General features: G+C 49.5%; 1 protein-coding gene across 1 annotated transcript; it reads right to left on the bottom strand.

Moving 5' to 3' along the window:
* Positions 1-211: 211 nt before the first annotated feature.
* Positions 212-27306, bottom strand: TRPV5 (transient receptor potential cation channel subfamily V member 5). Its single transcript, XM_064289613.1, has 15 exons — positions 27036-27306; positions 25770-25867; positions 25504-25626; positions 25041-25178; positions 24764-24862; positions 24505-24683; positions 23892-24038; positions 22233-22445; positions 8171-8257; positions 7983-8059; positions 7574-7739; positions 7317-7383; positions 5364-5632; positions 1170-1276; positions 212-509 (listed from the first exon to the last, which is right to left on the bottom strand). Exons 1-15 carry the CDS (start codon positions 27161-27163, stop codon positions 212-214), a joined length of 2196 nt encoding a protein of 731 aa, XP_064145683.1. The 5' UTR covers positions 27164-27306.

The raw sequence follows: 27306 nt of genomic DNA, 5'->3' as shown, positions 1-27306 counted from the left end.
GTTCTAAGAACCCAGAAGCTGGTGAGACTCCACTCCCCATTGCTCATCTCCAGAAGGGCTGATACGCAGGTGAGATATGACCTCCAGGAACCATGCTCTCCACACTCTCCATGACCAACAGGCATGGAAGATGCTCACCTATGTAGGTGTCTCCCTCTCAGCCCACCCCCCAGGCCCACTTGGACTCAGGTCAAGAGTAATAAGATCCTTGTTATATATGGTAGATATTCTCCTCTCCATCTCTCTCACCAAGGTCCAGCCCTAGGTTCACGTGTCCTAGCATGTTGCGACGAAGGATCTCCCAGCCACGGTGACTGCTGCTGCGGGATGTGGTCCGGGACAGGGAGGGTGTGGGCAGGGCCAGCGAGGCTCTGGCCAGAATCCCACTCTCAGTCACAGACATCGGTTCCTCAGAAAGGCCCTCTTGTTCATCCTCTTTGTCAGGGCACTTGAAGGCTTCCACATAGCGAAGCACTCGCAGAGGGTTCTGGTCATGGTGGTTCTCCACTCTGGTGTGGGAAGGGGGAGAGGCAGAGTTGAGTGGTTAGTGGGCCATGTGGGAGACAGGACCACGAGAGTGGAGGGAGAGCAGAGTGGAAGCAGGGAAAGCATCCAGGGCCAAGGGCAGGCAGTGGAGCAGAGGGGCGGGGAGCTGGGGGCGGGGGGAAGGAGGTGGGACAACCAGGATCTGAATCTAGGATTTGTGGTGTCTCTGTGTGAATGTGAGAGAACATGGAGCTAATGAGGGATACATGTGTCACGAGGAAGAGGAGAATGCAGTTCTGGAAACAAACGTGGGGAGAGAGGGCAGGTCAGGGGCTGAGCACGGGAGTAAAGGAGGAAGCTGGATTCAAGATGGATGAGGAACAAGAAGGAGGAGATGGAGACTAATGCAGGTCAGGTCACTGTACACACACCCATACAGGGATGCACACACGTGAGCTTGCACACGTTACCACCTGACACACACAGAGTCTGGCATTCATTGCCAGCCTTCTTTCTGTTCCTGCACATCGCCTCCATCCCCTCCCCCTAACAGGCCTTCAAAGTGTCACCTCATAGAGTGAGGACCTCTCCTCTAGAGGGTCCAGGTTAGAATCGAAAGAAGGGAAGCCGTGGCCTGGACACCCACATGGGATCACCCACATGGCCTCCGGCATGTCACTCACCGCAGGTACCAGCGGTCCCCCAGCCCGTACTCGCGCCCACAGATGCCAGAGCGAGGCCACAGGCAGCGAGGCAGCTTCCGCTCAAGCATCACCGTGGTGGCTACGACCTGGAAGGGCCCAGAGGCAGAGGGAGAACTCAGTGCTGTGGGGTCCAGAGACCTGAGGCCACTAACACAACAAAGGGGACCAGGCAGCACTGCATGATGAGGACACCAGGCCAGTGGTAGGATGATCATCTGTCTCCACCTCATAGCCTGTCTTCCACCTCATAGTTTCTCCCCTACCCCATAGTCTGTCCAGTGACAGAGGGGATCAGATAGCACTGTGGGACGAGGACACCAGATCAGTGGTGAGGACAGCCATCTACCTCACCCCATAGTCTGTGCCGACCCCATACTCTGTCCACCAACAGAGGGAATCAGATAGCACTGCCAGGTGAGGACACCACGTCAGTGATGGGGTTGCCTGTCTGTCCCCCACCCCACAGTCTGTACCAGGAACTGGTTACTCTACATAGCCTTCATCGGAAAAGGAGAGAGGGTATTTTACCTTTCTGTTCATATCCAAGGGAAATGAGTCACTCCCAACTAATCTCATTTCCTTCTTTATAGGAAAGCCACAGACTCACTATATTGATTTAAATAAAATGACTAAATATACTCTTTATGATACTGTGTATAAAATAATGATGCCAACTTTCAAGGACTTTGCAGCAAGTTAAATACCCATACCCTAAGAGGCAGAAGGCTGATTAATGACTCTGGGAGAGAAATTTCTAGTGGCACATCATGTGTTCTGTCCTTTGCCCAGCCCTCATTAATTACTTAGATGAAACATAGAAGACACGTTTATCAAATATGCCTGTGACACAAATCTGGACTGGATAGTGATAGAAGTAATGTAAAATGACCTCATCAGACTAGAATGCTGGTCTAAAACCAATAAGGTGGAATTTAAGGAAACCAAAGGGAAGGCCCTACATTCATGCTGCATGATAAAGGTAAAAGAAAAAAGGTAAAATAGCATAGCTAGGTACCTCATGTGAATAAAATGCAGAGGTTAGAGTTGATCACAAGCTTCATAAGGGCCAACTGCATATTTGCTAGAAGACCTGACTCAACTTTAGGTGGTATTAATAGTACTCTAGCATGACCCCTCTCTAACACACGGTTGCATTCATATGAGGACCATTCTAGTTCTGAAAAGAGCATGATCTTTTAGGGCATGAACAGGGGGTCCAAGCAGGAAGGGTTAGGGCCAGGAAGGCTTCATAGTTGAAGGAGCTAGCAATCCTTAAATGGCTCAATTCTCCAGCCTCACATTCTTCCACTCCCCAACTTCCTGGGCACTCTACACCGGCCTTCTCTAGGTTTCTTGCTACCTCAGGACTCTCAATCATTTCATTCCCTTTCCCTGGATATCTCTTCTCCTTCTGTCCCTTGAAAACGACATTTATGGTTTCTTCTTGCCCTCGCATTCAGCCCCCACCTTCTTTTGGTAACTGAACTCTCGCTGGGAATCGCTCCTTCACCCCTTCAGTCCACTGGGCAGAATAAACTGGGCTGCACACAGTTCTGGTCAACCTATTTTCCTCCAAACCCTATCACCACCACCTGCACCACTACCATCTCCACTATCACCACCACCACTACCACCTCCACTGACCCCACCATCACTGCCACTACCACTACCTCCAGCATCACCATCATCACCATCACCACTGCCACCACCACTACCACTTTCATCTCCACCACCACCACCACCACCTCCACCATCACCCATCATCACCATCACCACTGCCACCACCAACACCACTGCTACCACCTTCACCACCACCACCATTACCACTACCTCCACCATCGCCATCATCACCATCACCACCACCACTACCACCTTCACCACCACCACCATTACCACTACCTCCACCATCGCCATCATCACCATCACCACCACCACTACCACCTTCACCACCACCACCATTACCACTACCTCCACCATCGCCATCATCACCATCACCACCACCACTACCACCTTCACCACCACCACCATTACCACTACCTCCACCATCGCCATCATCACCATCACCACCACCACTGCCATCACCACCTCCATCTCTACTGCCACCACCTCCAATCACCACCATCACCATCACCACTACCACCACCTCCGTTACCTTCACCATCACCACCACCTCCATTACTGCCATCATCATCACCACCACCACCACTGCCACCATCATCACGGCCATATCATCATCTCTACCTCCACCACCACCTCTACGTCCACTGTCACCACCGCCATCATCAGCACCACCACTATCACGCCTCCACCTCTACCTCCACCACCCCCACCATCACCACCACCTCCGCTGCCACCATCACCTTCACCACCACCTCTACCACCACACCACTGCCATTACCATCACCATTTTCACCACCTCCACCACTGCCACCACCACCTCCACCCTCACCACTGCCACCACCACCTCCACCACCATCACCATTTCTACCACCTCTACCACTATTCAGCCCTTGGCTGTAGCCTTAGATTTAAGTATGAACTTGAGACCCAACTTGTTCCAATGAGGTGGAACTGGGCTCACTGGGGAAGAGATACTCTTTTAAAGGCTGAAGTGTTGCACAGCATCGGGAAGCACACAGAATACAGCATGAATGGTGCCTTGTAACTGTGCAATGCTGTGTACCTGCTCTTTCCCTGAGGAATCTGGGGCATCTACTAGCTACCTCGTTATCATGGTGGGAGAGCCAACAGAGGAGAGCAGAACAGAGATTTTAATGCCTGTGTGAGATGCCATCCAGACCTCCCTAAAGCCAGTTTATTCCTCTAAATTTCCATTGTGAGTTGATACCTTCTCTTCCCCACGCCCTTTTTTGTAAAAGTCTGTTTGAGTTTGGTTTTCTGTCCCTGCAGCCAAGAGTTCTAATGGACACAAACCTTATCCTCCATCCTTAACTGGCTGATTCCTCCCCACCTTTATGGTCTCACCTTAAATGTCGCTTGTTCCGGACACATTTCCTCACTCTCCAGTCAGATTCCCCTGTTGTGTCCTCCCTTAGCCCTTGTGCTTCTCTCTGGGGCTTTTTACTACTGTCACTGTGCAACTCTCTGTAGGTTGTTTGTTAGTCTGTCTTCCCAGCTAGACAGCTACCTCCAGGAGGTCACAGACTGCAACTGTTGGGTTCATACTGTGTCCCCAGTCCCAGACATTCCCCAACACACAACAGACTCTGAATAATTCTTTGTAAATGAATGAAAAGTCTGAGGGGGTACACGATGGCTGTATCCAAGTGTGTGAATGGTGCCCATATGGAAGAACGTGTTTTGTATCGTACCAGAGGAAAAGACTGGGGCCGAAGAGTGGGATCATAGGAAGAAAGGGTTCAGCTCAATTCAACATGGGCCTTTCTAATAACAAAAACTTTCAACATATGGAAAAACTCACCTCTCCCCAACTCCTGCCCACATCAATGAGCTAATACATTCCTAATCAGTATTCAAAAGGATATTGAATGACTCTCAGGCCAATAGGTGATGATGATGTTAGGTAGGACCTTCAACTAACAGACCACTAAGGCCACTTTCAATGCTAATATTTTATTAATCTATGATGAAACCAAAATAAAAAAGATTAGGGAGAAATTGGGATTTACAGGAGTAAACAGAAGATCAGATCCAAAATAAGAACTAGAATATACGAGAGCAAGAGAGTTACTAGCTCCCATTGGAATCAAGCGTGACTCCTGAGTCTGCCTGCTTTTCCCCTGGGATCAAAACCTCCACCTCGTGCCCCTGTCCTATCATTTTATCCTCCTACTCCCTCCATCTATCCTTGGGTGCCTCAGGTTTACATACATATTGAAGTGATGACTCCTATGGTTACACTATGGCTCTTCTCTGAGTGGTCCAACATCTCATATCCTGTTTTGATTTTTCTCTCCATTCCCTGTCCCTTAGCAAGATTGTTGTTGTTGTTAGTTGCCGCCGAGTCAGCACCAACTCATGGTGACCTTATGTACAACAGAACAAAAGGTTGCCTGGGCCTGCACCATCTTCATGATCACTGGCATGTTTCAGCCTATCGTGTCAATCCATCTCATTAAGGGTTTCTCTTGTTTCCACTGACCCTCTACTTTACCTACATTAGCAGGATTGTATTAATACTTAAAAACTCACCTGGGCCCTCCAGAGCTCATCCCGCTCTTGGGCCACCCGCCAGTGAGTGTCACCCATCATGGCGATCAACAGGTTGAGCATGAGCAATGTGGCGATAATGGCAAAGGCACAGTAGACCATGCTGAACATGAAGGGCAAGTCCACATCATAGTTGGCAGGCCCATCAATGACAGTGAGGAAGAGCTCAAAGGTGCTGATCAGAGCCGTGGGGTAGTTGTAGAAATGCCCCAGGTTGGTTGGGTCCTCTGTCTGGAAAATGATATAGAACGCTGCTCCGCCCAGGAAGAGGGCACGGAGATGGGGAAACAGAGTTACATGACAAGCATGAGCCTGCTCAGGGTTCATCCTACATCCGATACACACATCTTCATCTACTCACACATGTGCACACACACGTACATGCCCCAAAGTGCAGATGCATGGCTATGTGTGCATGGAGGTCATATTTTACCTCTGGCACTGGCTGACCCTAAGATGTCCCCTGACTAAGGTCATCATTGGGTCATGGTGATAGCCAGCCATTGAGCAAAAAAAAAAAAAATATCAAATAAGTCACCTAACTGGTTTTTTACATTTTAGAAAGCCATATATTTAAAAGGCAAGTTGTTACAAGAATGCATGGAATCTCCAACATTGTTAAAGAGCTGAGTGCATGAAAAGACTAAAAGAAAAGCACCTTTTTTATCTTGATGGCCTTTGGGCCTTCCCTGGGATTTCCATCATAAGAAATTTATCCCTGTGCAGTGGGAGGACAGTGGGCATCTTGGAATCTTATGGAAGCATTAGAACTTTTAAGCCTCCTCTCTGTACGGGGAACCAAGACATGAATATGGTGACCCGAACCAGGAGCAGAAATAGGGTCTATGACAAAACAGTATTATTTATCAAAGAAAAAGCAAGTGTGAGGCCAAGAAGAGACAGTCCAGGGGGTGGGGTAGAGGACATCTACAGAAAAGTACTCATTGTGTAATCTGCATATGTGTAGATGCAGATAGGGTGGGGGTGGGGAGAAAGGGCTGATGAGGACTCAGGGCAGTGGAATACCGCAAACAGGCAAGACTGTCACAGCTCTACCTTTTCATAGCTCAGATCTTTTTTTTTTTTTTTTTTGCTCTGTTGTTTTGTGGGAACAGCAGGAACAGTGCCCCCTGTACCCAGTCATGTTCTATTAGAGTTGGATGGTTTTCAAAGATCATTTAGTACAATCCCCTTGTCAGCTGCAGAAACTGGGGACTGGATGAGAATTGTAGGCCTTCCTCTCTTACCTGGGCCCTTCTGCATTCCGCGCCTCCCTGAGAATTTTCTTCTCCTCATTCACTTCCCCCATCCCTCCCTCTGGCTCTTTCTCCGTTGTCTTTTCCTCCATGTTCCTTTCTCTCTCTCCCTGGCTCTCTCCCATGTCACCTTGACTGAGTCTCTGCTCATCTCTGTTCTTCCATCTCTCTTCACAACTCTTATTTTTCTGTTTCCCTCTCCTATTCTTCAAACTGTTTCTGTACCTTCTTTTTCTGATTCTTCCCTTTTTCTCAACTTTAAATGCCCACAGATGGAAAAAAAAAAAGAACATTGTAATTTACTGAATGCATTATACTTTTTCTTCTGAATTGTAAATATAGGAGGTTAAACATTGCACTCTCTTTTTGCCCACATAGTTCTCAAATGTCTATGATTGGCCAGTCTTTCCTGTGTAATGTCTCTCTCTCTCCAAAGCCCATTCTTTCCCTCACCTTTAAAGACCTTGCTGGGCATTAAGTCAACACGAATATAAATGACCTGCAGATTCAGAACACATGGGTCTCCCTCTAGGCCAACCCAAGTGGCCCAGACTCTTTGTAGATGGGTGTGCTTTTTGACTCACTTATAAGGGCAAAGGAGAACTGAGAGCAAAAGTGAACACTGGCTCTCTGGCGAACTGGGTTTGATGGTCAATGGAGGAGGGAGTGGAGATCTTACCTGAGGCAAAGCCCAGGATGACCACAGCCATGAGCCAGCAGAACCGCATCAGGTCTCCAAAGATCATCTACCGGAGACAAAGAAAGGGAGAGAGTGAGGATGAGTACTTCTCCACTTATCCCTGAGCAGCTACCCTAACAGCCCTAAAGCACCACCAAGTCCACCCCAAGCAGCATTTTCCCTTTTGCTCCCACACTCATCCCTCTGCCAGCAGGTCCTGTGGCTGACAACAAGAGATACTTGCGGGAGGCACGGACCTTCTGGATCATGATGGTGAAGGGGCCCAGCATCTGGAATCCTCGTGCAAAGTACATGAGGCTGCACCAGCCCAGCACCAGGGCGACAGACATGGGCACCACCTCCCCGTTGACATTGGTGAGCCGCAAGACCATAGTGACTAGCACCATGCAAGCATAGGTGATGCTGGGGGTAGGGGGGAGAAGAGGGCTGGGTTATCCTGGGGACCAGAAGCAAGAAGGTACTGAGACAGACTCACACACTCTGGCCTAGTCCTTATACCGAAAACACACGTCCAGCCCCACATCCATGCCCACTACAGCCATATCCCCCAGGTGAGGGTCAGCTGAGGACTAGATTCCAGAGAATGAACTGGAGACCTGGAAGGACTCAGGAAGGAAGGCAGGGCTAGGAGGTGGGGACACTCACATGATGACATGAAATGGCCCCCCGAGGATGGTCTGCCCAAAATAGCGAGTGGCCCCGACCCTGAAGATGTCCGGGATCTGAGGAAAGGCCAGAGAGACACAAAGACACTGGCTTTAAGCTCCCTAAAGACTGGAGCTTAGGATGGGTGTTGGGCAGATGGCCTTACCTGGACCCCGCCCACACCTTACCTCTAAGAGCAGGATGATCACAGCCCCGAAGATGGTCACCAGCTCCCCCACCAGTCGGACGTTATCCTGGTAGGTTATATAGGCCTCCTGAGGGAGAAAGTCAGAATAAGATGTGGAGAGCCAAAACTTCTAAGGGAAGTATTCTGTTATGGGTTCAACTGTCTCCCAAAAGATATGTCGAAGTCCTAACCTCTGTACCAGTGAACGTGGCCTTGTTTGGAAAAAAGGGTCATTGAAGATGTTATCCATTAACGTGAGATCATGCTGGAGTAGGATGGGTCCTGATCCAATCATAAGAGTGAATTTATAAAAGAGGAGAAGAGAAAGAGAGGGAAGATGGCCACATGAAGGTGGAAGCAGAGATTGGAGTGATCGCCAGCTGTCACAGAAGCTGGGGGACAGGCATGAAACAGATCTCTCAAAGCAATCAGAAGGAATCAACATGGCCTGAATTCAAACTTCTGGGCTCCAGATATGTGAGACAATAAATTTCTACTCTTAAAAGCCAACCAGTTTGTGGCATTTTGTTAGGCAGCCCTGGGAAACGAAGACAGGGTCTAAAGCTCCCAAGGTCTGCCCAAGATGAAGAAAAGCCCCACTCGTCACCACCACCCACCACCCTATTGTATTTGTCACTGTGGCAAACCCTGTAACCAGAACACAAGTCCATGCATCAAAGGCTCGGTGTAGGTTCTTCATGGTGATGACAAGCTACCACCTGGTGAATCACCTTTTAGGTGTGCAGCCACGCTATGAGCAGTAGCTCCTGATGTGTGTACTGAGGAGCTGAGAACACACTTCAGCGTATCAAGGCAAGAAGGCTGAGCCAACAGAAAGAGGTCGTAGCGGCTTTAGGTTCGGGTAGGACCAGACTTACCAAGGGGCAGTAAGAATGTTTCAGGAAAGACCAAGATAGGAGCTGGCCTTGATGTGTCTGCAGAACCCTACAATCCATGACTAGACTTCCCTGGTGGCACACTGGTTAAGAGACACACTGCTAACCGAAAGGTCAGCAGTTTGAATCCATCAGCATTCCTTGGAAATCCTATGGGGCAGTGCTACTGTGTCCTATAGGGTTGCTATGAGTCGGAATCGACTCAACGGCGATGGGTTTGGCTTTTGGTTTACGTAAAGAATCAACAGTCTGTAAACTTCTCTGATGCTTATCTGTCTTGAGAAACTGGTAAGTTTTGTTTTATCACATAATGGAAAATATCTCTTTTGCCTTGCTTCTAAGAAAACTGAGTTCTTTTTGTTGCTGTTTTGTTTTGTCTTGTTCCAACTCCTTGTTAGAGTCAGGTAGTAAGGAGTGCTGTTGTCCTTGTTGGGTACCATCAAGTCCATTCTGACTCCTAGCTACCCCACATGGCAGAGTAGAACTGTCCTATAGGGTTTTATTGGTTGTAATCTTTACTGAAGCAGATCATTGGGTCTTTCTCCCACGGAGCCGCTGGGTGGGTTTGAACCACCCATCTTTCGGTTAACAGCCGAGGGCTTAACCACTGTGCCAACAGGGCTCCTTAGCAAGGAGTAGGATAAACTATAAATTATAAACACATTAACTATAAAAACAAAATAACATCAAGCATAGAATAAAATAACTGCATCTATGCTATATATTTGTCTGTACAACATTTGCTAATTCTTTTTAAAACTCAGTATGTTGGTTGAGTATTTTCGGGAAAATGCCATCAACTTTTTCTAGGCTCAATCAAAAGAATGAACTGTCTATCTACCACATGGCCGAGAGTGCTGTGGGGATCAGAGCACCTCTAGTGGCTAGTGGGAGAAAGGCAGCAGATACTTCTCAGGAGATTCCAACAAGAGCCTGGGGCACTGACCAGGTAGGAAAGTGGAATCCCAATTAATGGACAACGATGGGGACAGTATGCTCACCAAGCCCTCCTGCTGGGACTTGCCGGCACCAGCTCTTTGTTTATCCAGCAGATTCCTTTACGAGTAGGAGTTTCCTTGGCCCAGGTCACCAGCAAGTGTCACAGGTGCCCAGAAGCCCCAAGCCTTTGTTTCAGCTCAACCCCAACTACTCTAGAGGAGCTGCCTGCCCACTCCCCCCCCACTATCCCTGGGGTCCTCTCCCCTGTGCCAGCCTGTAAAGACCAATGTGCTCTCCTCAGAGCCCCTTCCTGGTGGCTCTCCAAGACCAGCACACAGACCCTATTGTTGGGTGCTGTCAGCTCTGACTCATAGCGACTCCATGTGACAGAGCAGAACTGCTCCATAGGGTTTCCTAGGCTGTAATCTTTATGGTAGCAGATTGCCAGGTCTTTCTCCTGCAGAGCTGCTACTGGGTTCAAACTGCTGACCTTTTGGTTACCAGCCGATTACTTAACCATTGAGCTACCAAGGCTCCTTACACGGACCCTATTTCAGGGTTTTTGTTTGTTTGCTTTTTTTTTTTCATTACTTGCTCCCTCTGGAAAACAAAAGGTAACATACGTGTGTGAAAGTTGGAATAAAAATGACAATAATATTGGAATTTTAAACCATTTTGTTTTTCTTTTGGTGTTAAGGGGAATCTTGGTGATGCATAATGTCAGTTCTTGGTTTAGAATACAGACTCTTTTCAAAGTTTAAAAATGGAAGTGGGTATTTAGCAAATGGGCTATTGATGTCTATTGCACTAAGGATAAGGTTTTCCTCCTTAATGAACTATGCTTATATCCCTAGAATTAAGCTGAAACCTAAATTGGTGATGGAATTTTCCTTTGAATTTTTTAGAACTTGAATCTCTAGGGATTATATTCAAGATTTTCTGTCTGTATTGAGAGGCTGGTCCACAGATTTCTGGATTTGTGGCCCTGATGAAAAGACTTGGGAATCAAGGTTGTTTGGCAAGGTGAACTAGCTGAGGCTCAAATTATTCGCAAGAGCCTGTTGATTCAATCTCCTGAGGCTCTCTGGAATCCTCCCTTCCCTTCAACTCAAGATACCACTTCCTTAACACAAACCCACAACAGGTACTATCTAGACTTCCCTGAGGCCATTTTTCCTCTCTCAACCCTGAACCTACCCTGCGTCTGGGCTGTTATTCTAAAATACAAAGGTTATCACCCCACTTCTCAGTTTAGCACCTTTCACAGCTCCACAATGCCAACAGAATAAGAATGAAAAGGACATGGGAATGGAGGGGGTAGTCTAGGTCTTTATCATAGAGCTTCCTCTTCAGTAGACAACATCTCAGTTTGACTAGTAACTAGAGGTAGAAGTATCACCTTCCGCAAGATGGCAACACCAACCAACCAATGAACAAAGAGCAGTTGCCGCGTATTCGATTCTGACGCATCACGCCCCATGTGTGTCGGAACAGAGTAGCTCCACAGGGTTTCCAATGAATACTTTTTCAGAAGTAGATCTATCTGCAAACCTTTCTTCTGAGGAACCTCTAGGTGGATTTGAACCTCCAACCTTTTAATTAGCAGCCGAGGATGTTAACTGGTTGTACCACCTAGGAATTCGTACACCAAGAACGAAGAGCTAAGGAGGCCAAAACGGGCTGCCTCCAGGAAACAAGGCAGGGGTGGACAGACAGGGCAGGACATTGCTACACTTTATTCTGTTCGTGTCATTTGGTTTTTGAATCCTGCACATGTGTCTTTTAATTAAAAATGCTCGTGGAGTCCCTGGGTGCCACAAACGGTTAAAAGCTCCATTACTAGCTGAAAGGTTGGTGGTTTGAAGCTACCCAGAGACACCTAGGAAGAAAGGCCTGGCGATCTGCTACCAAAAGTTCACAGTCATTGAAAACCCTGTGGAGCAGTTCTACTCTGCACATATGGAGTCACCTTGAGTCAGAATCAACTTGATGGCAACCAACAACAATCACAGCAAATGGTGCCATAAGAATTAAAAAAAAATGAAATGCAGACTACTGAGTGTGATGCATACACCCCAGGCTGGCCCAGCCTCACATCCTCTCCTGTGTGCCTTGCCACAAGCCACTACTTGGGTCTCGGTTAAGCTGGGTCCTTTCTTAGAGCCTCTTCCTCCACCACGGCTGCCTGGCTCATGGCTCAGATCTCAGTTCAGGTGGACACTCCTCCCAGGCACCCTCTCCACCCCCAGGCTAGGCGCTCTCCTGCAGGCACATGGTGTAGCCCTCACCCCAGCACAATGAAATAGTCTGGGTTCTACAGGTCTCTCCGGCAATCTTGGGGCTCCCGGGGGCAGGGACATCTTACTCCTACTATTTACCCACACCGCACAATGTGGTAAGGGCTCCATTAATAAGACAGGATGGAAGGAGGGAGGGAAGGATGGGGAGGCAGGCCAGTGCCAGCTGAACCTTGCTGAGAGTTATGGAACAGAGACGGTGGAGGGAGGGGGTATCAGAAAGTAGAAATGGGAACATCTATACGGGGCAAATGAGGAAAAGGATAACAATTAATAGGGCTTTTCTAGAATTTACAAATTCCTAGCTCAAGGTCCTACCACCCATCTGTCAGTTTGTTGTACGGCGGTGGCTTGCGTGCTGCTGTGATGCTGGAAGCTAGGCCACCCACTGGTATTTCAAACACCAGCAGGGTCACACATGGTGAACAGGATTCAGCAGAGCTGCCTGACTGAAGACTAGGAAGAAAGGCCTAGTAAACTACTTCTGAAATTTGTTGTTGTTAGTTGCCATCAAGTTGGTTCCAATTCACGGTGGCCTTATGTAGAATAGAACAAAATGTTGCCCAGTCCTGTGCCATCCTTATGATTGTTGGTATGTTTGAGTCCATTGTTGTGTCCACTGTGTCAGTCCATCTCACTGAGGGCTTTCCTTGTTTTCACTGACCCTCTACAAAAATTAGCCAGCGAAAATCCTATGAATCAGAATAGAATACTGTCATCCAAATCCCAACGACATTCTTTAATGAGATGGAGAAACAAGTTACCAACTTCATATGGAAGGGAAAGAGGCCCTGGATAAATAAGGCATTACTGAAAAAGAAGAACAAAATGGGAGGCCTTACTTTACCTGATTTTAGAACCTATTATACAGCCACAGTAGTCAAAACAGCCTGGTACTGGTACAACACATACATAGACCAATGGAACAGAATTGAGAATCCAGACATAAATTCATCCACATATGAGCAGCTGATATTTGACAAAGGCCCCAAAACAGTTAAATGGGGAAAAGACAGTCTTTTCAACAAATGGTGCTGGCATAACTGGATATCCATTTGCAAAAAAATGAAACAAGACCCATACCTCACTCCATGCACAAAAACGAGCTCAAAATGGATCAAAGACCTAAATATAAAATCTAAAACGATAAAGATCATGGAAGAAAAAATAGGGACAATGTTAGGAGCCCTAATACATGGTATAAATAGTATACAAAACATTACTAAGAATGCAGAAGAAAAACTCCATAACTGGGAGCTCCTAAAAATCAAACACCAATGCTCATCCAAAGACTTCACCAAAAGAGTAAAAAGACTACCTACAGACTGAGAAAAAGTTTTTAGCTATGACATTTCCGATCAGCGTCTGATCTCTAAAATCTACATGATACTGCAAAAATCCAACTGCAAAAAGACAAATAACCCTATTAAAAAAATGTGCAAAAAGATATGAATAGACACTTTACTAAAGAAGACATTCAGGTAGCTAACAGATACATGAGGAAATGTTCATGATCATTAGCCATTAGAGAAATGCAGATCAAAACTACAATGAGATTTCATCTCACTCCAACAAGGCTGGCATTAATCCAAAAAACACAAAAGAATAAATGTTGGAGAGGCTGTGGAGAGACTGGAACACTTCTACCCTGCTGGTGGGAATGTCAAATGGTACAACCATTTTGGAAATTGATTTGGCACTTCCTTAAAAAGCTAGAAATAGAACTACCATATGATCCAGCAATCCCACTCCTCAGAATACATCCTAGAGAAATAAGAGCCTTTACACAAACAGATATATGCACACCCATGTTTACTGCAGCACTGTTTACAACAGCAAAAAGATGGAAGCAACCAAGGGGCCCAGCGACGGATGAATGGATAAATAAATTATGGTATATTCACACAATGGAATACTACGCATCAATAAAGAACAATGATGAATCTGTGAAACATTTCATAACATGGAGGAATCTGGAAGGCATTATGCTGAGTGAAATTAGTGAGTTGCAAAAGGACAAATATTGTATAAGACCACTATTATAAGAACTTGAGAAATAGTTTAAACTGAGAAGAAAACATTCTTTTGTGGTTACAAGGGGCGGGGCAGGAAGGGTAGGAGAGAGGTATTCACTAATTAGATAGTAGATGAGAACTACTTTAGGTGAAGGGAAAGACAACAGAATACAGGAGAGGTCAGAACAACTGGACTAAACCAAAAACAAAGAAGTTTCCTGAATAAACTGAATGCTTCGAAGGCCACTGTAGCAGGGGCTGGGGTTTGGGGATCATGGTTTCAGGGTACACCTAAGTCAATTGGCATAATAAAATCTATTAAGAAAACATTCTGCATCCCACTTTCAAGAGTGGTGTCTGGGGTCTTAAATGCTAGCAAGCACCCATCTAAGATGCATCAGTTGGTCTCAACCCACCTGGATCAAAGGAGAATGAAGAACACCAAGGACACAAGGCAATTACAAGCCCAAAAGACAGAAAGGGCCACATGAACCAGACAGTACATCAGCCTGAGACCAGAAGAACTAGATGGTACCTGGCTACAACCGATGACTGCCCTGACAGGGAACACAATAGAGAACCCCTGAGGGAGCAGGAGAGCCGTGGGATGCAGACCCCAAATTCTCATAAAAAGACCAGACTTAATGGTCTGACTGAGACTAGAAGGACCCTGATGGTCATGGCCCCCAGACCTTCGGTTGGCCTAGGACAGGAACCATTCCCGAAGCCAACTCTTCAGACATGGATTGGACAGGACAATGGGCTGGAGAGGGATGCTGGTGAGGAGTGAGCTTCTTGGATCAGGTGCACACTTGAGACTAGGTTGGCATCTCCTGCCTAGAGGGGAGATGAGAGGGTGGAGGGGGTTAGAAGCTGGCGAAATGGCCATGAAAAGACAGAGTGGAAGGAGAGAGTGGGCTGTCTCACTAGGGGGAGAGTAATTGGGAGTATGTAGCAAGGTATATATAAGTTTTTGTGTGAGAGGCTGACTTGATTTGTAAACTTTCACTTAAAGCACAATAAAAATTATAAAAAAAAAAATAGAATACTGTCTGATACAGTGCTGAAAGACAAGTCCCCTAGGTAAGAAGACACTCAAAATACACAGCGGTTGCAACAATAGACTCTAGCACACCAACGATCATGAAGATAGCATGGGACCAGGCAAGGTTTTGTTCTGTTGTAAATGGGGTGGGGGGGGCTATGAGTTGCTGACTGGACAGCAACAAACAACAAGGGCTCAAGGTCACCTAAGCAGGCCTGGCTAATAACGCACTTAGAATACTCCTCCCACCCCCTTAGAAATATCTACCAACAATGCCTGGAATTCTTCACTTCATCACAGGGCTTGGAATTTCAGGAGTTGTCAACAGCCAAATCCTTCTAAGCAGGTCGGCCATTCATACTTCATTGAGAATGGGCCTAATGAGATTGCACTCACTCACCAGCCAGCTGACTCTAGCCTTGAAGGGAATCCCAGCTGTGGGGGTGGAAGGCCTGGGGGCACTGCTGAGCTGTTCCACTGTGGGGAAAGTCAGAAGTGGGAGGGCCCCAGGGTCAGTTTGTGAATGCCAGCCCTGTGCCCTCCCTTCCCAGGATCCCAGGCTTGCAAAGGCTGAAGCTCCCAGGAGGGAAACCTGTTGGCTTTCCATCAAGAATGGCTCTGACCTTCTAACCTGGGGGAGGTTCCTAACCTGTCAGATTCCCCTGGGAAGCCTGTGCTAGACCCCTGGGCCCAGCCCAGCCCTGGGCATTCTAATACGATGGGTTTGGAGGACAACCTGACATCTCATAAAAGCCGCTTTAGGGTTTCTGATATGTACCCCAAGTTGAAAGTCACTGGGCCACCAAGAGATGGAAGTTTGTTGGTTTCCACCTTCAGCTACCTCTTAGGGATTCATTTCATGCCCCCGCCCCTCCCTTTTCTCAGGACTGACTTGGTAAACATCCACTATCTCCAGAGAGCTTACCTATCCCTACAGGAGTGAGACTGGCCCTTCGCTCCAGTTGGTCAAGCACATCGGAGAATAGTGTCTGCTATCAAGACTAGGGAATAGTTGTAGCTCAGTAGCTGGACGTAGAGGTGGGGGTTCCATGTCTGACCCCCTGACCCAGTATGCCAATATTTCCTCACTCTGACAGGGAAAGATTGGGCGTGGCCAGATAAAGGCAGTGAGGCAGGCCTTGGCCAGCTTTCAGCGCCTAGACAGGAAATTCTCACCCAGTGGACCCTAGGGCGGAAGAAGGCTGGGGTCCAGGACCCCACTCTGGAGGGAGAAATCCAGACTCTGAAGTACAGCAGGCCTGCCCCCAGTCCCAGCCCTGCCTTTGGCTCACTGGGCATTCTTGCCAAATGATGTAACCTCACTTGACCTCTGGCTCACCATCTTCAAAATGATAGTAATGCTTGTACTTGCTGATTAGGGTATTTATGAGGAATAAATGATATAATACCTTGTCATTCATTATGGATTGAATTGTGTCCTCCCAAAATATGTGTTGGAATCCTAACTCCTACACATGTGGACAAGGAGCCCTGGTGGCACAACCATTAAGCAGTCAGCGGCTAACTGAAAGGTCAGCAGTTTGAACACACCCAATCGCTCCTCAGGAGAAAGACCTGGCAATCTGCTCCTGTAAAGATTAACTCAAAAACAAACAAACAAACAAACACATTGCCAATTCCAACTCGTAGCGACCCTATAGGACAGAGTAGAACTATCCCATAGGGTTTCCAAGGAGGGGCTGGTAGATTCAAACTGCCAACCTTTTGATTAGCAGCTGAGCTCTTAACCACTTCGCCACCAGGGCTACAGGCCTAGAAAACCCTACGGGACAGTTCTACTCTGTCACATGGGGTCACCGTGAGTTGGAATCTATTCAAGGTCACCCAACAACAGCAACAATTTACATTTGGATGTAATCCCATTTCGGAATAGGGAATTCTTGTTATGTTAGCAAGGCCATATCAGTGTAGGATGTACCTTTAACCAATCACTTTTGAGATATACAAGGAGCAGATGAAGCACAGAAGCAAGTAAGCACAAAAGAGGGAGGATAGATGCTACCTGGACATCTCCAAGGAACACCGGGAAGAAAGCTGAGACCAGGATCTTACCCCAGAGCCTTCCCCTAGTCAGCACCCTGAGATCTTCTTACCTGCCAGCCACCTGCTTCCCTCACCTCTCCTGTCTCTGTGCTTGTTCCACAGTGAGCTAGTGAGGATCCCTGAGCAAAGTCATGGAGCAATGGAGATCAACTGAGTCCTCAAATAGTGTGGTGTTTCGGGTTGTTTAGTGCTTATGAGGAATAATGATGGAAAGGCAAGTCTACCACAAGGACAGGTGACAGGGCACATGATTTAAAATAAGTGCAGTCCTATGAGTCGTTCCCTCACCCTGTGCACCCAATCCACCACAAAATCATGATGACTTTGCCTTCTCCTCACCCCTACCAGAGCCCCTGAGTTACCCACCATTACCTGCTGGGCTGCATAAGCTCCTGCCTGACTCCCTTGTCACCTGGACAGTCACTCCCCTTCTAGTATCCCCTGGGCGGCTTCCTGTTGCCTTCAAGATCAAGGCTAAAGTCCTCAATGGGGCCACAAGGAGGACCTGCATGACTGAGGAGGACCTGCCAGGCAACCTAACCTGGAGCCCCAGCCCGGCTCCCTGCTCCATCTGCCCTGGCCTCTCAGTCCCTGACCTGCCTCAGGGCCTTTGAGGATGTGTTCTGATGCCTAGAACGTTGGGTCCACCTTTTAGCCTGCACCCAGGCCTCACTCAGTCTCCTTCCTCAGACATGCCTTCCCTGGCTTCCCAGAGCAACCAGATCCCTGTTAAACTCATAGGTTGTAATTTAACGTCTATTTACATGACCATTTGATTAATGTAAACCAGTGCAAAGTTGAGAAAGGTGGAGAACTGAGTGTTTTGTCCAGACCACGTCTGGTGGGTTACCCGCACCTGGAGCAGCGTTTAAAGCGCAGCACCAGGAAAGTGGTGTTGAGTAGACCCTGACATCAACCCCACAAGAGTCAGAGTAGAACTTTGCTCCTTGGGGTTTTCAATGGCTGATATTTTGGAAGTAGATTGCCAGGTCTTTCTTCTGAGGCATCTCTGGGTGAACTAGAGCCTCTGACCTTTCAGCTAGCAGCCGAGGATGTTAACGGTTTGTGCTACCCAGGGACTCTTAGCATAGAGTTGTTGTTAGGTGCCATCGAGTCAGTTCTGACTCACAGCAACCCAGCGTACAACAGCAGGAAATACTGCCCCATCCTGAGCCATTCTCACAATCATTGCTATTAGCATAGAGTAAGCCTGTTGCCCAGGAGTCGATTCCAACTCAGAGTGACCCCATAGCATAGAGTCAAAAACCAAAACCAAACCCACTGCTGTCCAGTTGATTCTGACCCATAGCAACCCTATAGCATAGGGTAGAACTGCCCCATAAGGTTTCCAAGGAGCAAATGGTGGATTCGAACTGCCGACCCTTTGGTTAGCAGCTGTAGCTCTTAACCACTACGCCACCAGGACATAGCATAGCGTACGCTCTCTGTAATTGCTTCTTTAATGAATGAATCAGTGCATGAATGAGTGAAAGGTTTCTGGAAAGAGGGCAAAGGAGAGCTCTAGGGTATTTTCTTTAAGAGACAAAAGGGAAATCTGATGAGGGGAGATCAGTGCCCTCTGCTGAAGGAGTCTCTAAAAGATCTGGGTGATCTCCCTGAAACTGGAATGTCCCAGCCAAATAGGCTCGAGATAGAAGCCCTGTTCCTAACCCTGGCTGAAGGTGAGAATCACTCAGAGGTTCTTAAAGACCACTGCCAGGCCTCAGCTCATTCTGAGCATCACCTAACCAAAAAAAAAAAAAAGCATTACCATCAAGTCAATTCCAAGTCATAGTGACCCTACACGACAGAGCAGAACTGCCCCATAGGGTTTCCAAGGACGGGCTGGTGGATTTGAATTACCGACCTTTTGGTTAGCAGCCGAGCTCTTACCACTGCGCCACCAAGGCTCCCACTGCGCCACCTGGAAACCTGTATTTGCACCAGCTTTCCAGGTTTCTAATGTGTAGTCATGGTTAAACACCACAGACCTTAGTGACTAACCTAAAGCTTAGTGGTTTGAGCCCACCCAGTAGCACCATAGAAGAAAAGCCTGGCAATCTGCTTCCATTAAGATTAGAGCCAAGAAAATCCCATGGGGCTGTTCTACCCTGTAACACGTGGTGTTGCCATGAGTTCGAATTCACTTGAATGTGGTGGCTTTTTGCTTTGTTTTCTTTTTCCAGCAAGTGGCAGAAGTCAAAAGGCAAAGAGATTTGCTGAAGGCCAAGCAACTATTTAATTTCAGAGCTAGGACTAAAACCCAAGCAGCCTGACTTGCTGACTTTGAACTTTTTACTCACTTAGAAACCTAAGAGAACCAGTGCTACAGTGAGGTGCCACCTCATGTAAATAGAAGGACATCGTTTCCTTCCATTTTGACTGTCCTGGGACAGTCCCGTGGGCTGTCCTCAGAGCCGAAAGGAGTCTTAGGGGTCATGGGCCCAGCAGTTCCTTTGGATGGCAGAAGATCCACAGAGGGGTCCTGCTGTGACTGAAAGGCCTGAGCTTCCAGGCTTACTATATGATTGGATATGAAAGTATCCACTGATCCAAGGAAAAGCTCCACAAGATAACTCAGATGTCACCCATCGCAGGAATCAAGTCAAGAGGCTGTATTCGTGCATTTTCACTTTTCTGTGACTTTCTCGTGATTAAACATAGAAGAAGAAGAATTTCCTGTTAATTAACAAACACTATATGTCTTCAAGGCAGAGTCTTTCGAATCATGGTGATCAGTTTGGGAGCCCCTGAATCTAACCCAAATTGACTTGCTACTGAGTCAGAGGCACATGGATGTCCCATAACCTCAGGATCAAGGCTCCAATGATGACATCAAAGAACAGGGACCTTTCATTGGTGTTGTCCACTGTCCAGGACCCTTACTGCAGCGTTCTGAACTTCCTACCCCCAACCTCAAAATAAGAATATTTAAAAGCCCAAAGTCTCTAGTCCAAAGTGGCTTTTACCTAAGCAAAAGGCAAAAGGATAAAGATGCTAAAGAAGAAGGAGGAAGGAGTAGGGAAGAAAAAAGAAGGAAGGTAGGGGCACTTAGGAGGCCCTCGGGGTAGGTTGGAGGTCCGAGTCTGTCAAGAAGTGCTTCAGAAGAAAGGTCTGCGATCTACTTCTGAAAGGTCACAGCCATTGAAAACCTGTGGAGCACAGTTCTGCTCTGATACACATGGTGTCACCACGGTTTAGGTGGCAACTGGAGGAAGGGGCACTCAGTTGTAACTGTACTTCTCCTAGTCCTGAGGCAACAGGGTGGGATCTGTTCAAGATAATTGGGATGACCTGTGTCTGTGGGTCAAAGGAACGTGCTCATACACAGTTAGTCCTCTCCCAAAGAGAGAGACACACACATGAAGGAGATGGGAGAAAATCGATCGCCAGCATCACCCAACTCCCAGGCAAAACACTCCCACCATCTACACCTGGGAAATCTTTAAGCAAACACTGGGAGGCAATGAAGGTGGGGAAGAAGGCACCTAAGGAAGTAGGGCCACAAGAATGCGACAGTCGGCACCCCACTCCTCCATGTTCATAAATTTCCTCCATTTCTAGTCACCCCTTCCCTCTTGCCTCTTTCGTGTTCTTGTTCCCCAAAGTGGTCTCCATACCAGAGCCGACCATCATGCTGAAATGGACACATACAACATGGCCTCTCCATGACTGCCCCCTAACGAGACAGCCCCCTACACTCGGCCTTCCTCTCAAGGCAGCAAATCTTGCTTTGTCCTACATGCGAACCGAATATACAGAAAGAGGCAGTAACAGAAAAGGAGAAAGAATGTCCCCACCGAGCTAAGTTCCAGTAACGCTCTTGGCCTGTTCTTGCTCTGTGCGTACCACTGTCTTTGGTGTTACTCAACGTGGAGATTTTTCTCCTTGACTAGCATTTTTTTTTTTTTTTTTAGCATACAGTTTATTTTCTTTTTCTGATCCAAACTACCCTTTCCAGGGTTCAGGCAAGCTCTCCCTGTCGCTAGCCCATTCTACATAAAGACAAATCTCCACTTTCCAGCACTGACTTGTCTTCCAGAATCTTTTCTCCCTGTTTTTTGCTTTCTGCCCACATGCCTGCACCCCCTTTCAGCTGTTTTGGCTTACCAGGACAAAAATGTGTGGTCACCGATGAGCAATCGGTCCCCAGATGTAGCGATGCTCGTTGAGTCCATATGCTCAGAAGTACATTCATTGCCTTCAGAAGCAGGTTGTTAAATCTACTCCATATCTCAACCGTCCTCACAACCCCAGGTCTCTGAGGACATCACAGGGTGGCAGGCTCACAAAGGGGCTGCAGAGATTATCGACTTCAAGCTGCTATCCAATCCCAGCATCCTTCTGGGGTATATGGCGCAGGTGGTGGGACAGCTGACACACCATTGCCAGTGCCCCATATTAACAGTACACAGAAGAGAACACCGGCCAGTCCGGCTTTTTGTGTTGCCCTAACAGCCCAAGAATGGACTCTGGTGTCTTGGGGCGTGATTTTCCTCCCTTGGAACAACAGGGTTTCCCTTGAACTTCCTACCACATAGGGCTGGTCCTCTTTGTAACTGGTAAGGCATTTCACAAATGTCCTGGGTTCCTAATACCAAACACTCCTTCAAAGTTCATGAAAAAAGCTATAGCTTCCTGGACAAATGATCTTTTACACATTTAGCCCCCTCCCTGGCCCCACTTCTCATGTCTTACTTCTACCCTGGAGCCTAGTGAGTGGTGTTGTTCCTGGAGAGTCACTCTGGTCTTCAGCACCATCACCCTGTGCTACTATCCGCCATCATCCCCCTCCGAGAATGTTCACCTGTAGTGGTTTCTGTTGGAAGATGGTGATATCCCGAGAATGTGTGTGGTTGCCTCCACGGGACTTGAGGGGGCGGTAGATGCAACACATGGTGAAGCAGATGATGTAGAGGAGGTAGATGGCGCCCAGCACGTAGAAATATGGCCTCCCAAAACGCTTCCACTTGAGGCTCACCAGCTCCTTCACAGGAGTCTGATCTAGGATCTGGCGCGCCTGCGTGGATAGAGAGAGTAGCTTGGGGTGATCAGCATGATGAGGAGTGTTGGGCTTCCCAATGGGACCCAGAGGGGCAGGGCAGTTAGTCATTTCCTTTACAGACAACTAGCCAGCTACACTACATGCTGGGCCCTGGGCTAGTACTGAGATAAACTACTATAGATGTCAACGTGAGGCACCAGAGAGGCTTCGAAGGATGAGCAGCAGCTGGTTGAGTGAGGGGAAAGCTGGGAAAGATTGTTCCACAAAGTAGCAGCAGTTGCCAAGGCAGAAGGTAAAAGAAGCCACCACCCATTTGCAGATGAGGCATGGTGGGGATATGGGAGAATCTGTTGGGAGTGGTGCATGGAAGTCAGAAGGTGCGAAGGAGACAAGGATCAGATCAACCTACATTTTGACACCAAGGTGGAGAGTCTGAATGCAATGGAGAGCAATTGGAGGGTTCCAGCAGATTTGCCTTGCAGGCCCTATGGCCCAAAGGAGAGCAACAGAGGGGACAGACGGTAGGATGTGGGGATACCCCAGGTCAGGTAGGATGGCACTCTGATGACAGTAGGCAGTGAGAGTTAAACACACAAATGAGAGAGGGCAACAGATGGGACAAGGGTCTCAGAAAGTAGGAAGAGCTGGTACCAAGGACAGCAGGAGGGATAAGCCATCAGCAGAAAGGGTTCCTTCTCCATGGAACCTGGAGGGAAAGAGACATGGGGAGTGGGATGCAGACATGCTTGGCAGGTTGGGGCAGGAAGTTGAAGGTGTTCTATCTAGCCAGACAGACTCTATTTTCACCATAAGATAGGAGTCTAGGTCTCCTGGTGGAGCTAAGGGATAGAATACCAAATGCCTTCAAGGCAGCTCCTACTCGTGGAGACCCCATGCGTGTCAGAGTAGAACTGCGCTCCACAGGGTTTTCAGTAGCTGGTTTTTCCGAAGTAGACTGCTAGACCATTCTTCTGAGGCACCTCTGGGTGAACTCAAACCTCCAATCTTTTGATTAGCAGCTGAATGTGTTAACCATCTACACCACCCAGAGACTCCCTTGAAGACCCAGCTCAAGCACTTCCTCCCTCAGTTTTTCTGCCATGGTACATAGCACCCACCCCAATCATGGTAGAGGTTGCACTCTATAGTAATTACTGAGGGTCTGAGAATGGCGGGAAGTTGACAGGAGCTGTGTTATATCTCTGTTCCTCGCTCAGTACCTGGGGCACAGCAGGTGCTCCCGATGCTGAATGAATGAATGGAAGCGACTCCCAAGTGGAAGCTTGCTCATTTGAAATATGAGCACGAGAAAGAAAGGCAGGAAGGATTGAAGTTCAGTGTGTTAGTGGAGCCGGAGAGGGTGACATAACAGGGCCTGCTGCCAGGCTAGTTTCCCAAAGGCGAAAGATCTTCTCCAAAGGCCAGACCCTGCCCTGAGGCTGATCCTCCTGCACACCCCACCTCACGCTTCTTGGAGGAGACCACAAGCTCCAGAAAAGACAGCTCCTCTCCCCAGGAGTCGATCTCCGTGAGGTCGTACAGGGTGGAAGTCAGTGGCCCGTAGGTCCACTGGATGTGCTTCCGCCGCTGCATCAGGTGCTGGAACATCTGGGGTGGGGCAGAGAGGAGTCAGGAGGGACTGACACCTTCTTGAGGGACGGTCGCCAGGTGTGGCGGGCTGCTCTGGGGGGCCAGGACTGCTGGAGCAGGCGGCTGCACTTCCTCGTGACCACAGCCGTGGGTGGGCACAAGGACCACATGCACACTGACCCCCAGACCCCTCTCCTGACCCCGTGCCCCCTCCAGAGCTTGGTTAATGGAGTTCAGAGGCTCTGTGGGTGGATTACAGACAATCCCAGGGAGGGGTCCAGATGCAACAAGCCCCCAAGACCTTGGGGAGCAAAAGCAGGAGAGATGGGGGATAGCCGGACAGCAGGGTACCAGAGTGGTGGGAGATGAGAAAGGGTCTTACTCTGGCTGGGGGGCCAAGAGGCAGAGAGGATGAGCCCTTGGAGCCCCCGAGGACCAGCATGTGGGGGAGGGTGCTAGGTAGCCCCAGGGTGGGTGTCCTTACCACGGTGTTGCCCTCCATTCCCGCCAGCTTGAAGGGAGTGAGGCCCTGGTGGTTGGGCACAAGGTCCAAGGACTGCAGGGGGTCCCCCCCACGGCCATCGAAGGAGAGCAGTAGGTTGTACATCTGGCAGGCAAAGGTCTTGTTGGGCTGGAGGGTGAGGATGTGCAGCACAGTGTTTCCTGGGGGGACATGGTGTCACGTGGCCGCCACACCCAGGCCCAGTGTGGCCCCTACACCTGCGGGGCCTAGCCCCTCTTACCCAGGGCGTCCTGGGCTCGGATGTCCGCTCCGTGCTCAATGAGCAACCGCACGAGCTCCTCGCTGCCCACGCAGGCAGCAAAGGACAGTGGGTGCTCCCCTGGGGGACAGAGGCCATGAGTTGGAGAGTGAGGGGCAGTTCCCAGTGGCCTCCCCCACACCTCAGCTTGGGGACCCTCCTAGAGAGAAGCAGAGAAGGGACGATGTATCTGCCTAGCACCCTTCTCCACCCCCTTCCTTACCCCTTCCTCCTGCCACCCCCCAGCCCCGAGTCTCACCAAAGTAGATGAGGTTGCGGGAGCTTCGGTGGAAGGCCACCCCTGTGGCCCTCGCAGAGACGCTGGCCCCGTGAGCAAGCAGGGCTCGTGCCAAGTTCACATTCTGGTTCACGACAGCGATGTGCAGTGCAGTCTGGCCTGGCCAGAGATAGCATCAGAGGGCTGTCTGGTCCCCGTGGGGTCCTTGCCCTGTCTGCTCCTGGCCCATGCCCCATACTGGCCGGGACAGAGGGCAGGGAGTCTGGGATCTGAAAGCTTGTCTCTTCCCCTTTCCCCCAGGCATGACGGGGTCAGGTGCCCTGTTGACCTGAGTCTCGACTGACAGGAAGAGGGAGACGGAGGGAAGGAAAGAAGAGGGGGCTCGGATTCCCACTTGGGTTCACCAAACACCCATGCGGGGGCGACTTCAAATGCCTAGTCCTCTAGTGTACAGCCAGCCTTCCCTCCCCCAGCCCAGCCTCACCCTCATAAAGCTCCGACACCATGGGCTCCCGGGCCAGCTCCGGGGCCGCCTCCAACAGCAGCAGGGCTGCGTCCAGGTTGTCGTAGAGGGCAGCCACATGCAGCGCCGTCTCCCCTAGGGCCCCTGGAGGGGACAGGGACGTCAAACCTCCCAGAGGTCCGTGAGGAAGAAGCCTGGTGAACGCCTTCACACCCCTTTGTGAAAACACCCAGAGCCCTGGGTGCAGGGTCAGATGCTCTGCCCAGCTTTCTGCCAGATGGACCCACCTCTTTGTCGGATGTCACAGGCTCCATCCAGCAGAAGCTCCTTTAGGGCACACAGGTCATTTTCCTTGGCGGCCCGAAGCAGTAGAGACTCCCGAATTCTGGGGGACAACGGACATGGAGTCTGGGCAGGGATGAAGCCGGGTCTGTTCCTTTCTGTTTACCAGTGGACTCAGGGGTCCCAAGGCCTGTATGTGACTTAGGGAGTTTGGGCTTTCCTGACTAGGGGCAGGTAAGGTCTTTTTCTCATCATGCCTCTGCAGCAATCTTTGCTGCCTCCCCCTACCTGGGTTGAACTAATCAAGAGCTGACCCTGGAGACAGAATTGGCTCCACAGGCAAACACAGGTCAGGGGTTGAGGGTCTGAAAGACAGCGGGAAGGATATAGGGACGGCCAGGTTGTAAAGAGTGGGAAGCTGACAGCCCCACCCCCATTTCTGTCTCCCAAGGCCACTGAGCAGGTTGCTTTCTGTCTGGGGAGATGCTGGGACCTGCCCTCTGCAAGCCTGCCCTCCCCTAGACCCTCGGCCTGGGCCCTGTCCCCTAGGGCAGGGGGCAGGGCAGCAGGGCAGACCAGAGCCCATGGGGCTTGTCCTGAGGGGACTACACAAGGCCCAGGAGGTCAAAGGTGGAAGGTTGCACTGCAGGGCGTGAGGTGGGGGTGGCAATAAGCAGGCAGCCTCCCAGCTGGAGGGCTCTGATTGCTCCCTGGGTGGCTCTAGTACATTGGAGGTCTGGTGCAAAATGAAAACTTGGAGCCTTGTCCACAGATCATGAGTGATCTCAGGAAGTGACCCAGGCCTGGGGGAAGGGGGTGGACCCCATGCCCCTGAACCAGCCCCTACTGAACCCCAACCTGCAAAGTCTTCTCTTAAGGGAGACTGGGTCCCCCAAACACCCTGGGTGGAGGCCTGCCTGCAGGATGGGTCCCTGCAGGGCTACCCTGAAACGCTCCCCCAGGTGCACTCCCCAGAAGCAAACCCAGCACCACCACCCACAGCTGGTGGACTGGGCTCCTGGCTCTGCTCTCTCCCTCCCACCCAGCCAGCTCCATACATTCCACAGAATTCCACACATCAATTCAATAGACACATCTTCTCAGCTCAAGGCACCTGGGACTCACAGGACCCCCTTCACCCTGTACCCCGTTTCTCCCAGCTGCACCCTTCTAGGAGGCTGACGGATGCCTTGGCCATCCTCTGCCCCTCACCATCCTCGGGGCAGGCTGGGGCCTGGCCGGGGGGCTGTGGGGAGGTGAGAGTCACCCACCTCTTCTGTTGCTGCATGTGTGCCTCCTCCATACGCTGATCCCAGTCGCCTCCTCTGATGAGCCAGGAGGTCAGAAGTTTCTGGAGCTGGACCCAGGGCCCCTTAGCCTTGGGTGGGGGCACCCCCATGTCTCCTTCCAGGCCCTGGCAGGGCACAGGCTCCCAAGAGAAGGCAGGACTTCCTGGGGCTGGAAGTGAGGGTGTCTCCCTATGATGGCTGTGGTTGTGGCTTGTGTGTGTGAGTGAGCCTGTGTGGGTGCAGTGAAGGTGCC

This window comes from Loxodonta africana, chromosome 8 (genome assembly GCF_030014295.1).
Source record: "Loxodonta africana isolate mLoxAfr1 chromosome 8, mLoxAfr1.hap2, whole genome shotgun sequence".
In the NCBI taxonomy this organism is placed as follows: Eukaryota; Metazoa; Chordata; class Mammalia; order Proboscidea; family Elephantidae; genus Loxodonta; species Loxodonta africana.
The sequence above is the reverse complement of the archived record's forward strand: the minus strand, read 5'-3'. Positions and strand labels throughout refer to the sequence as shown.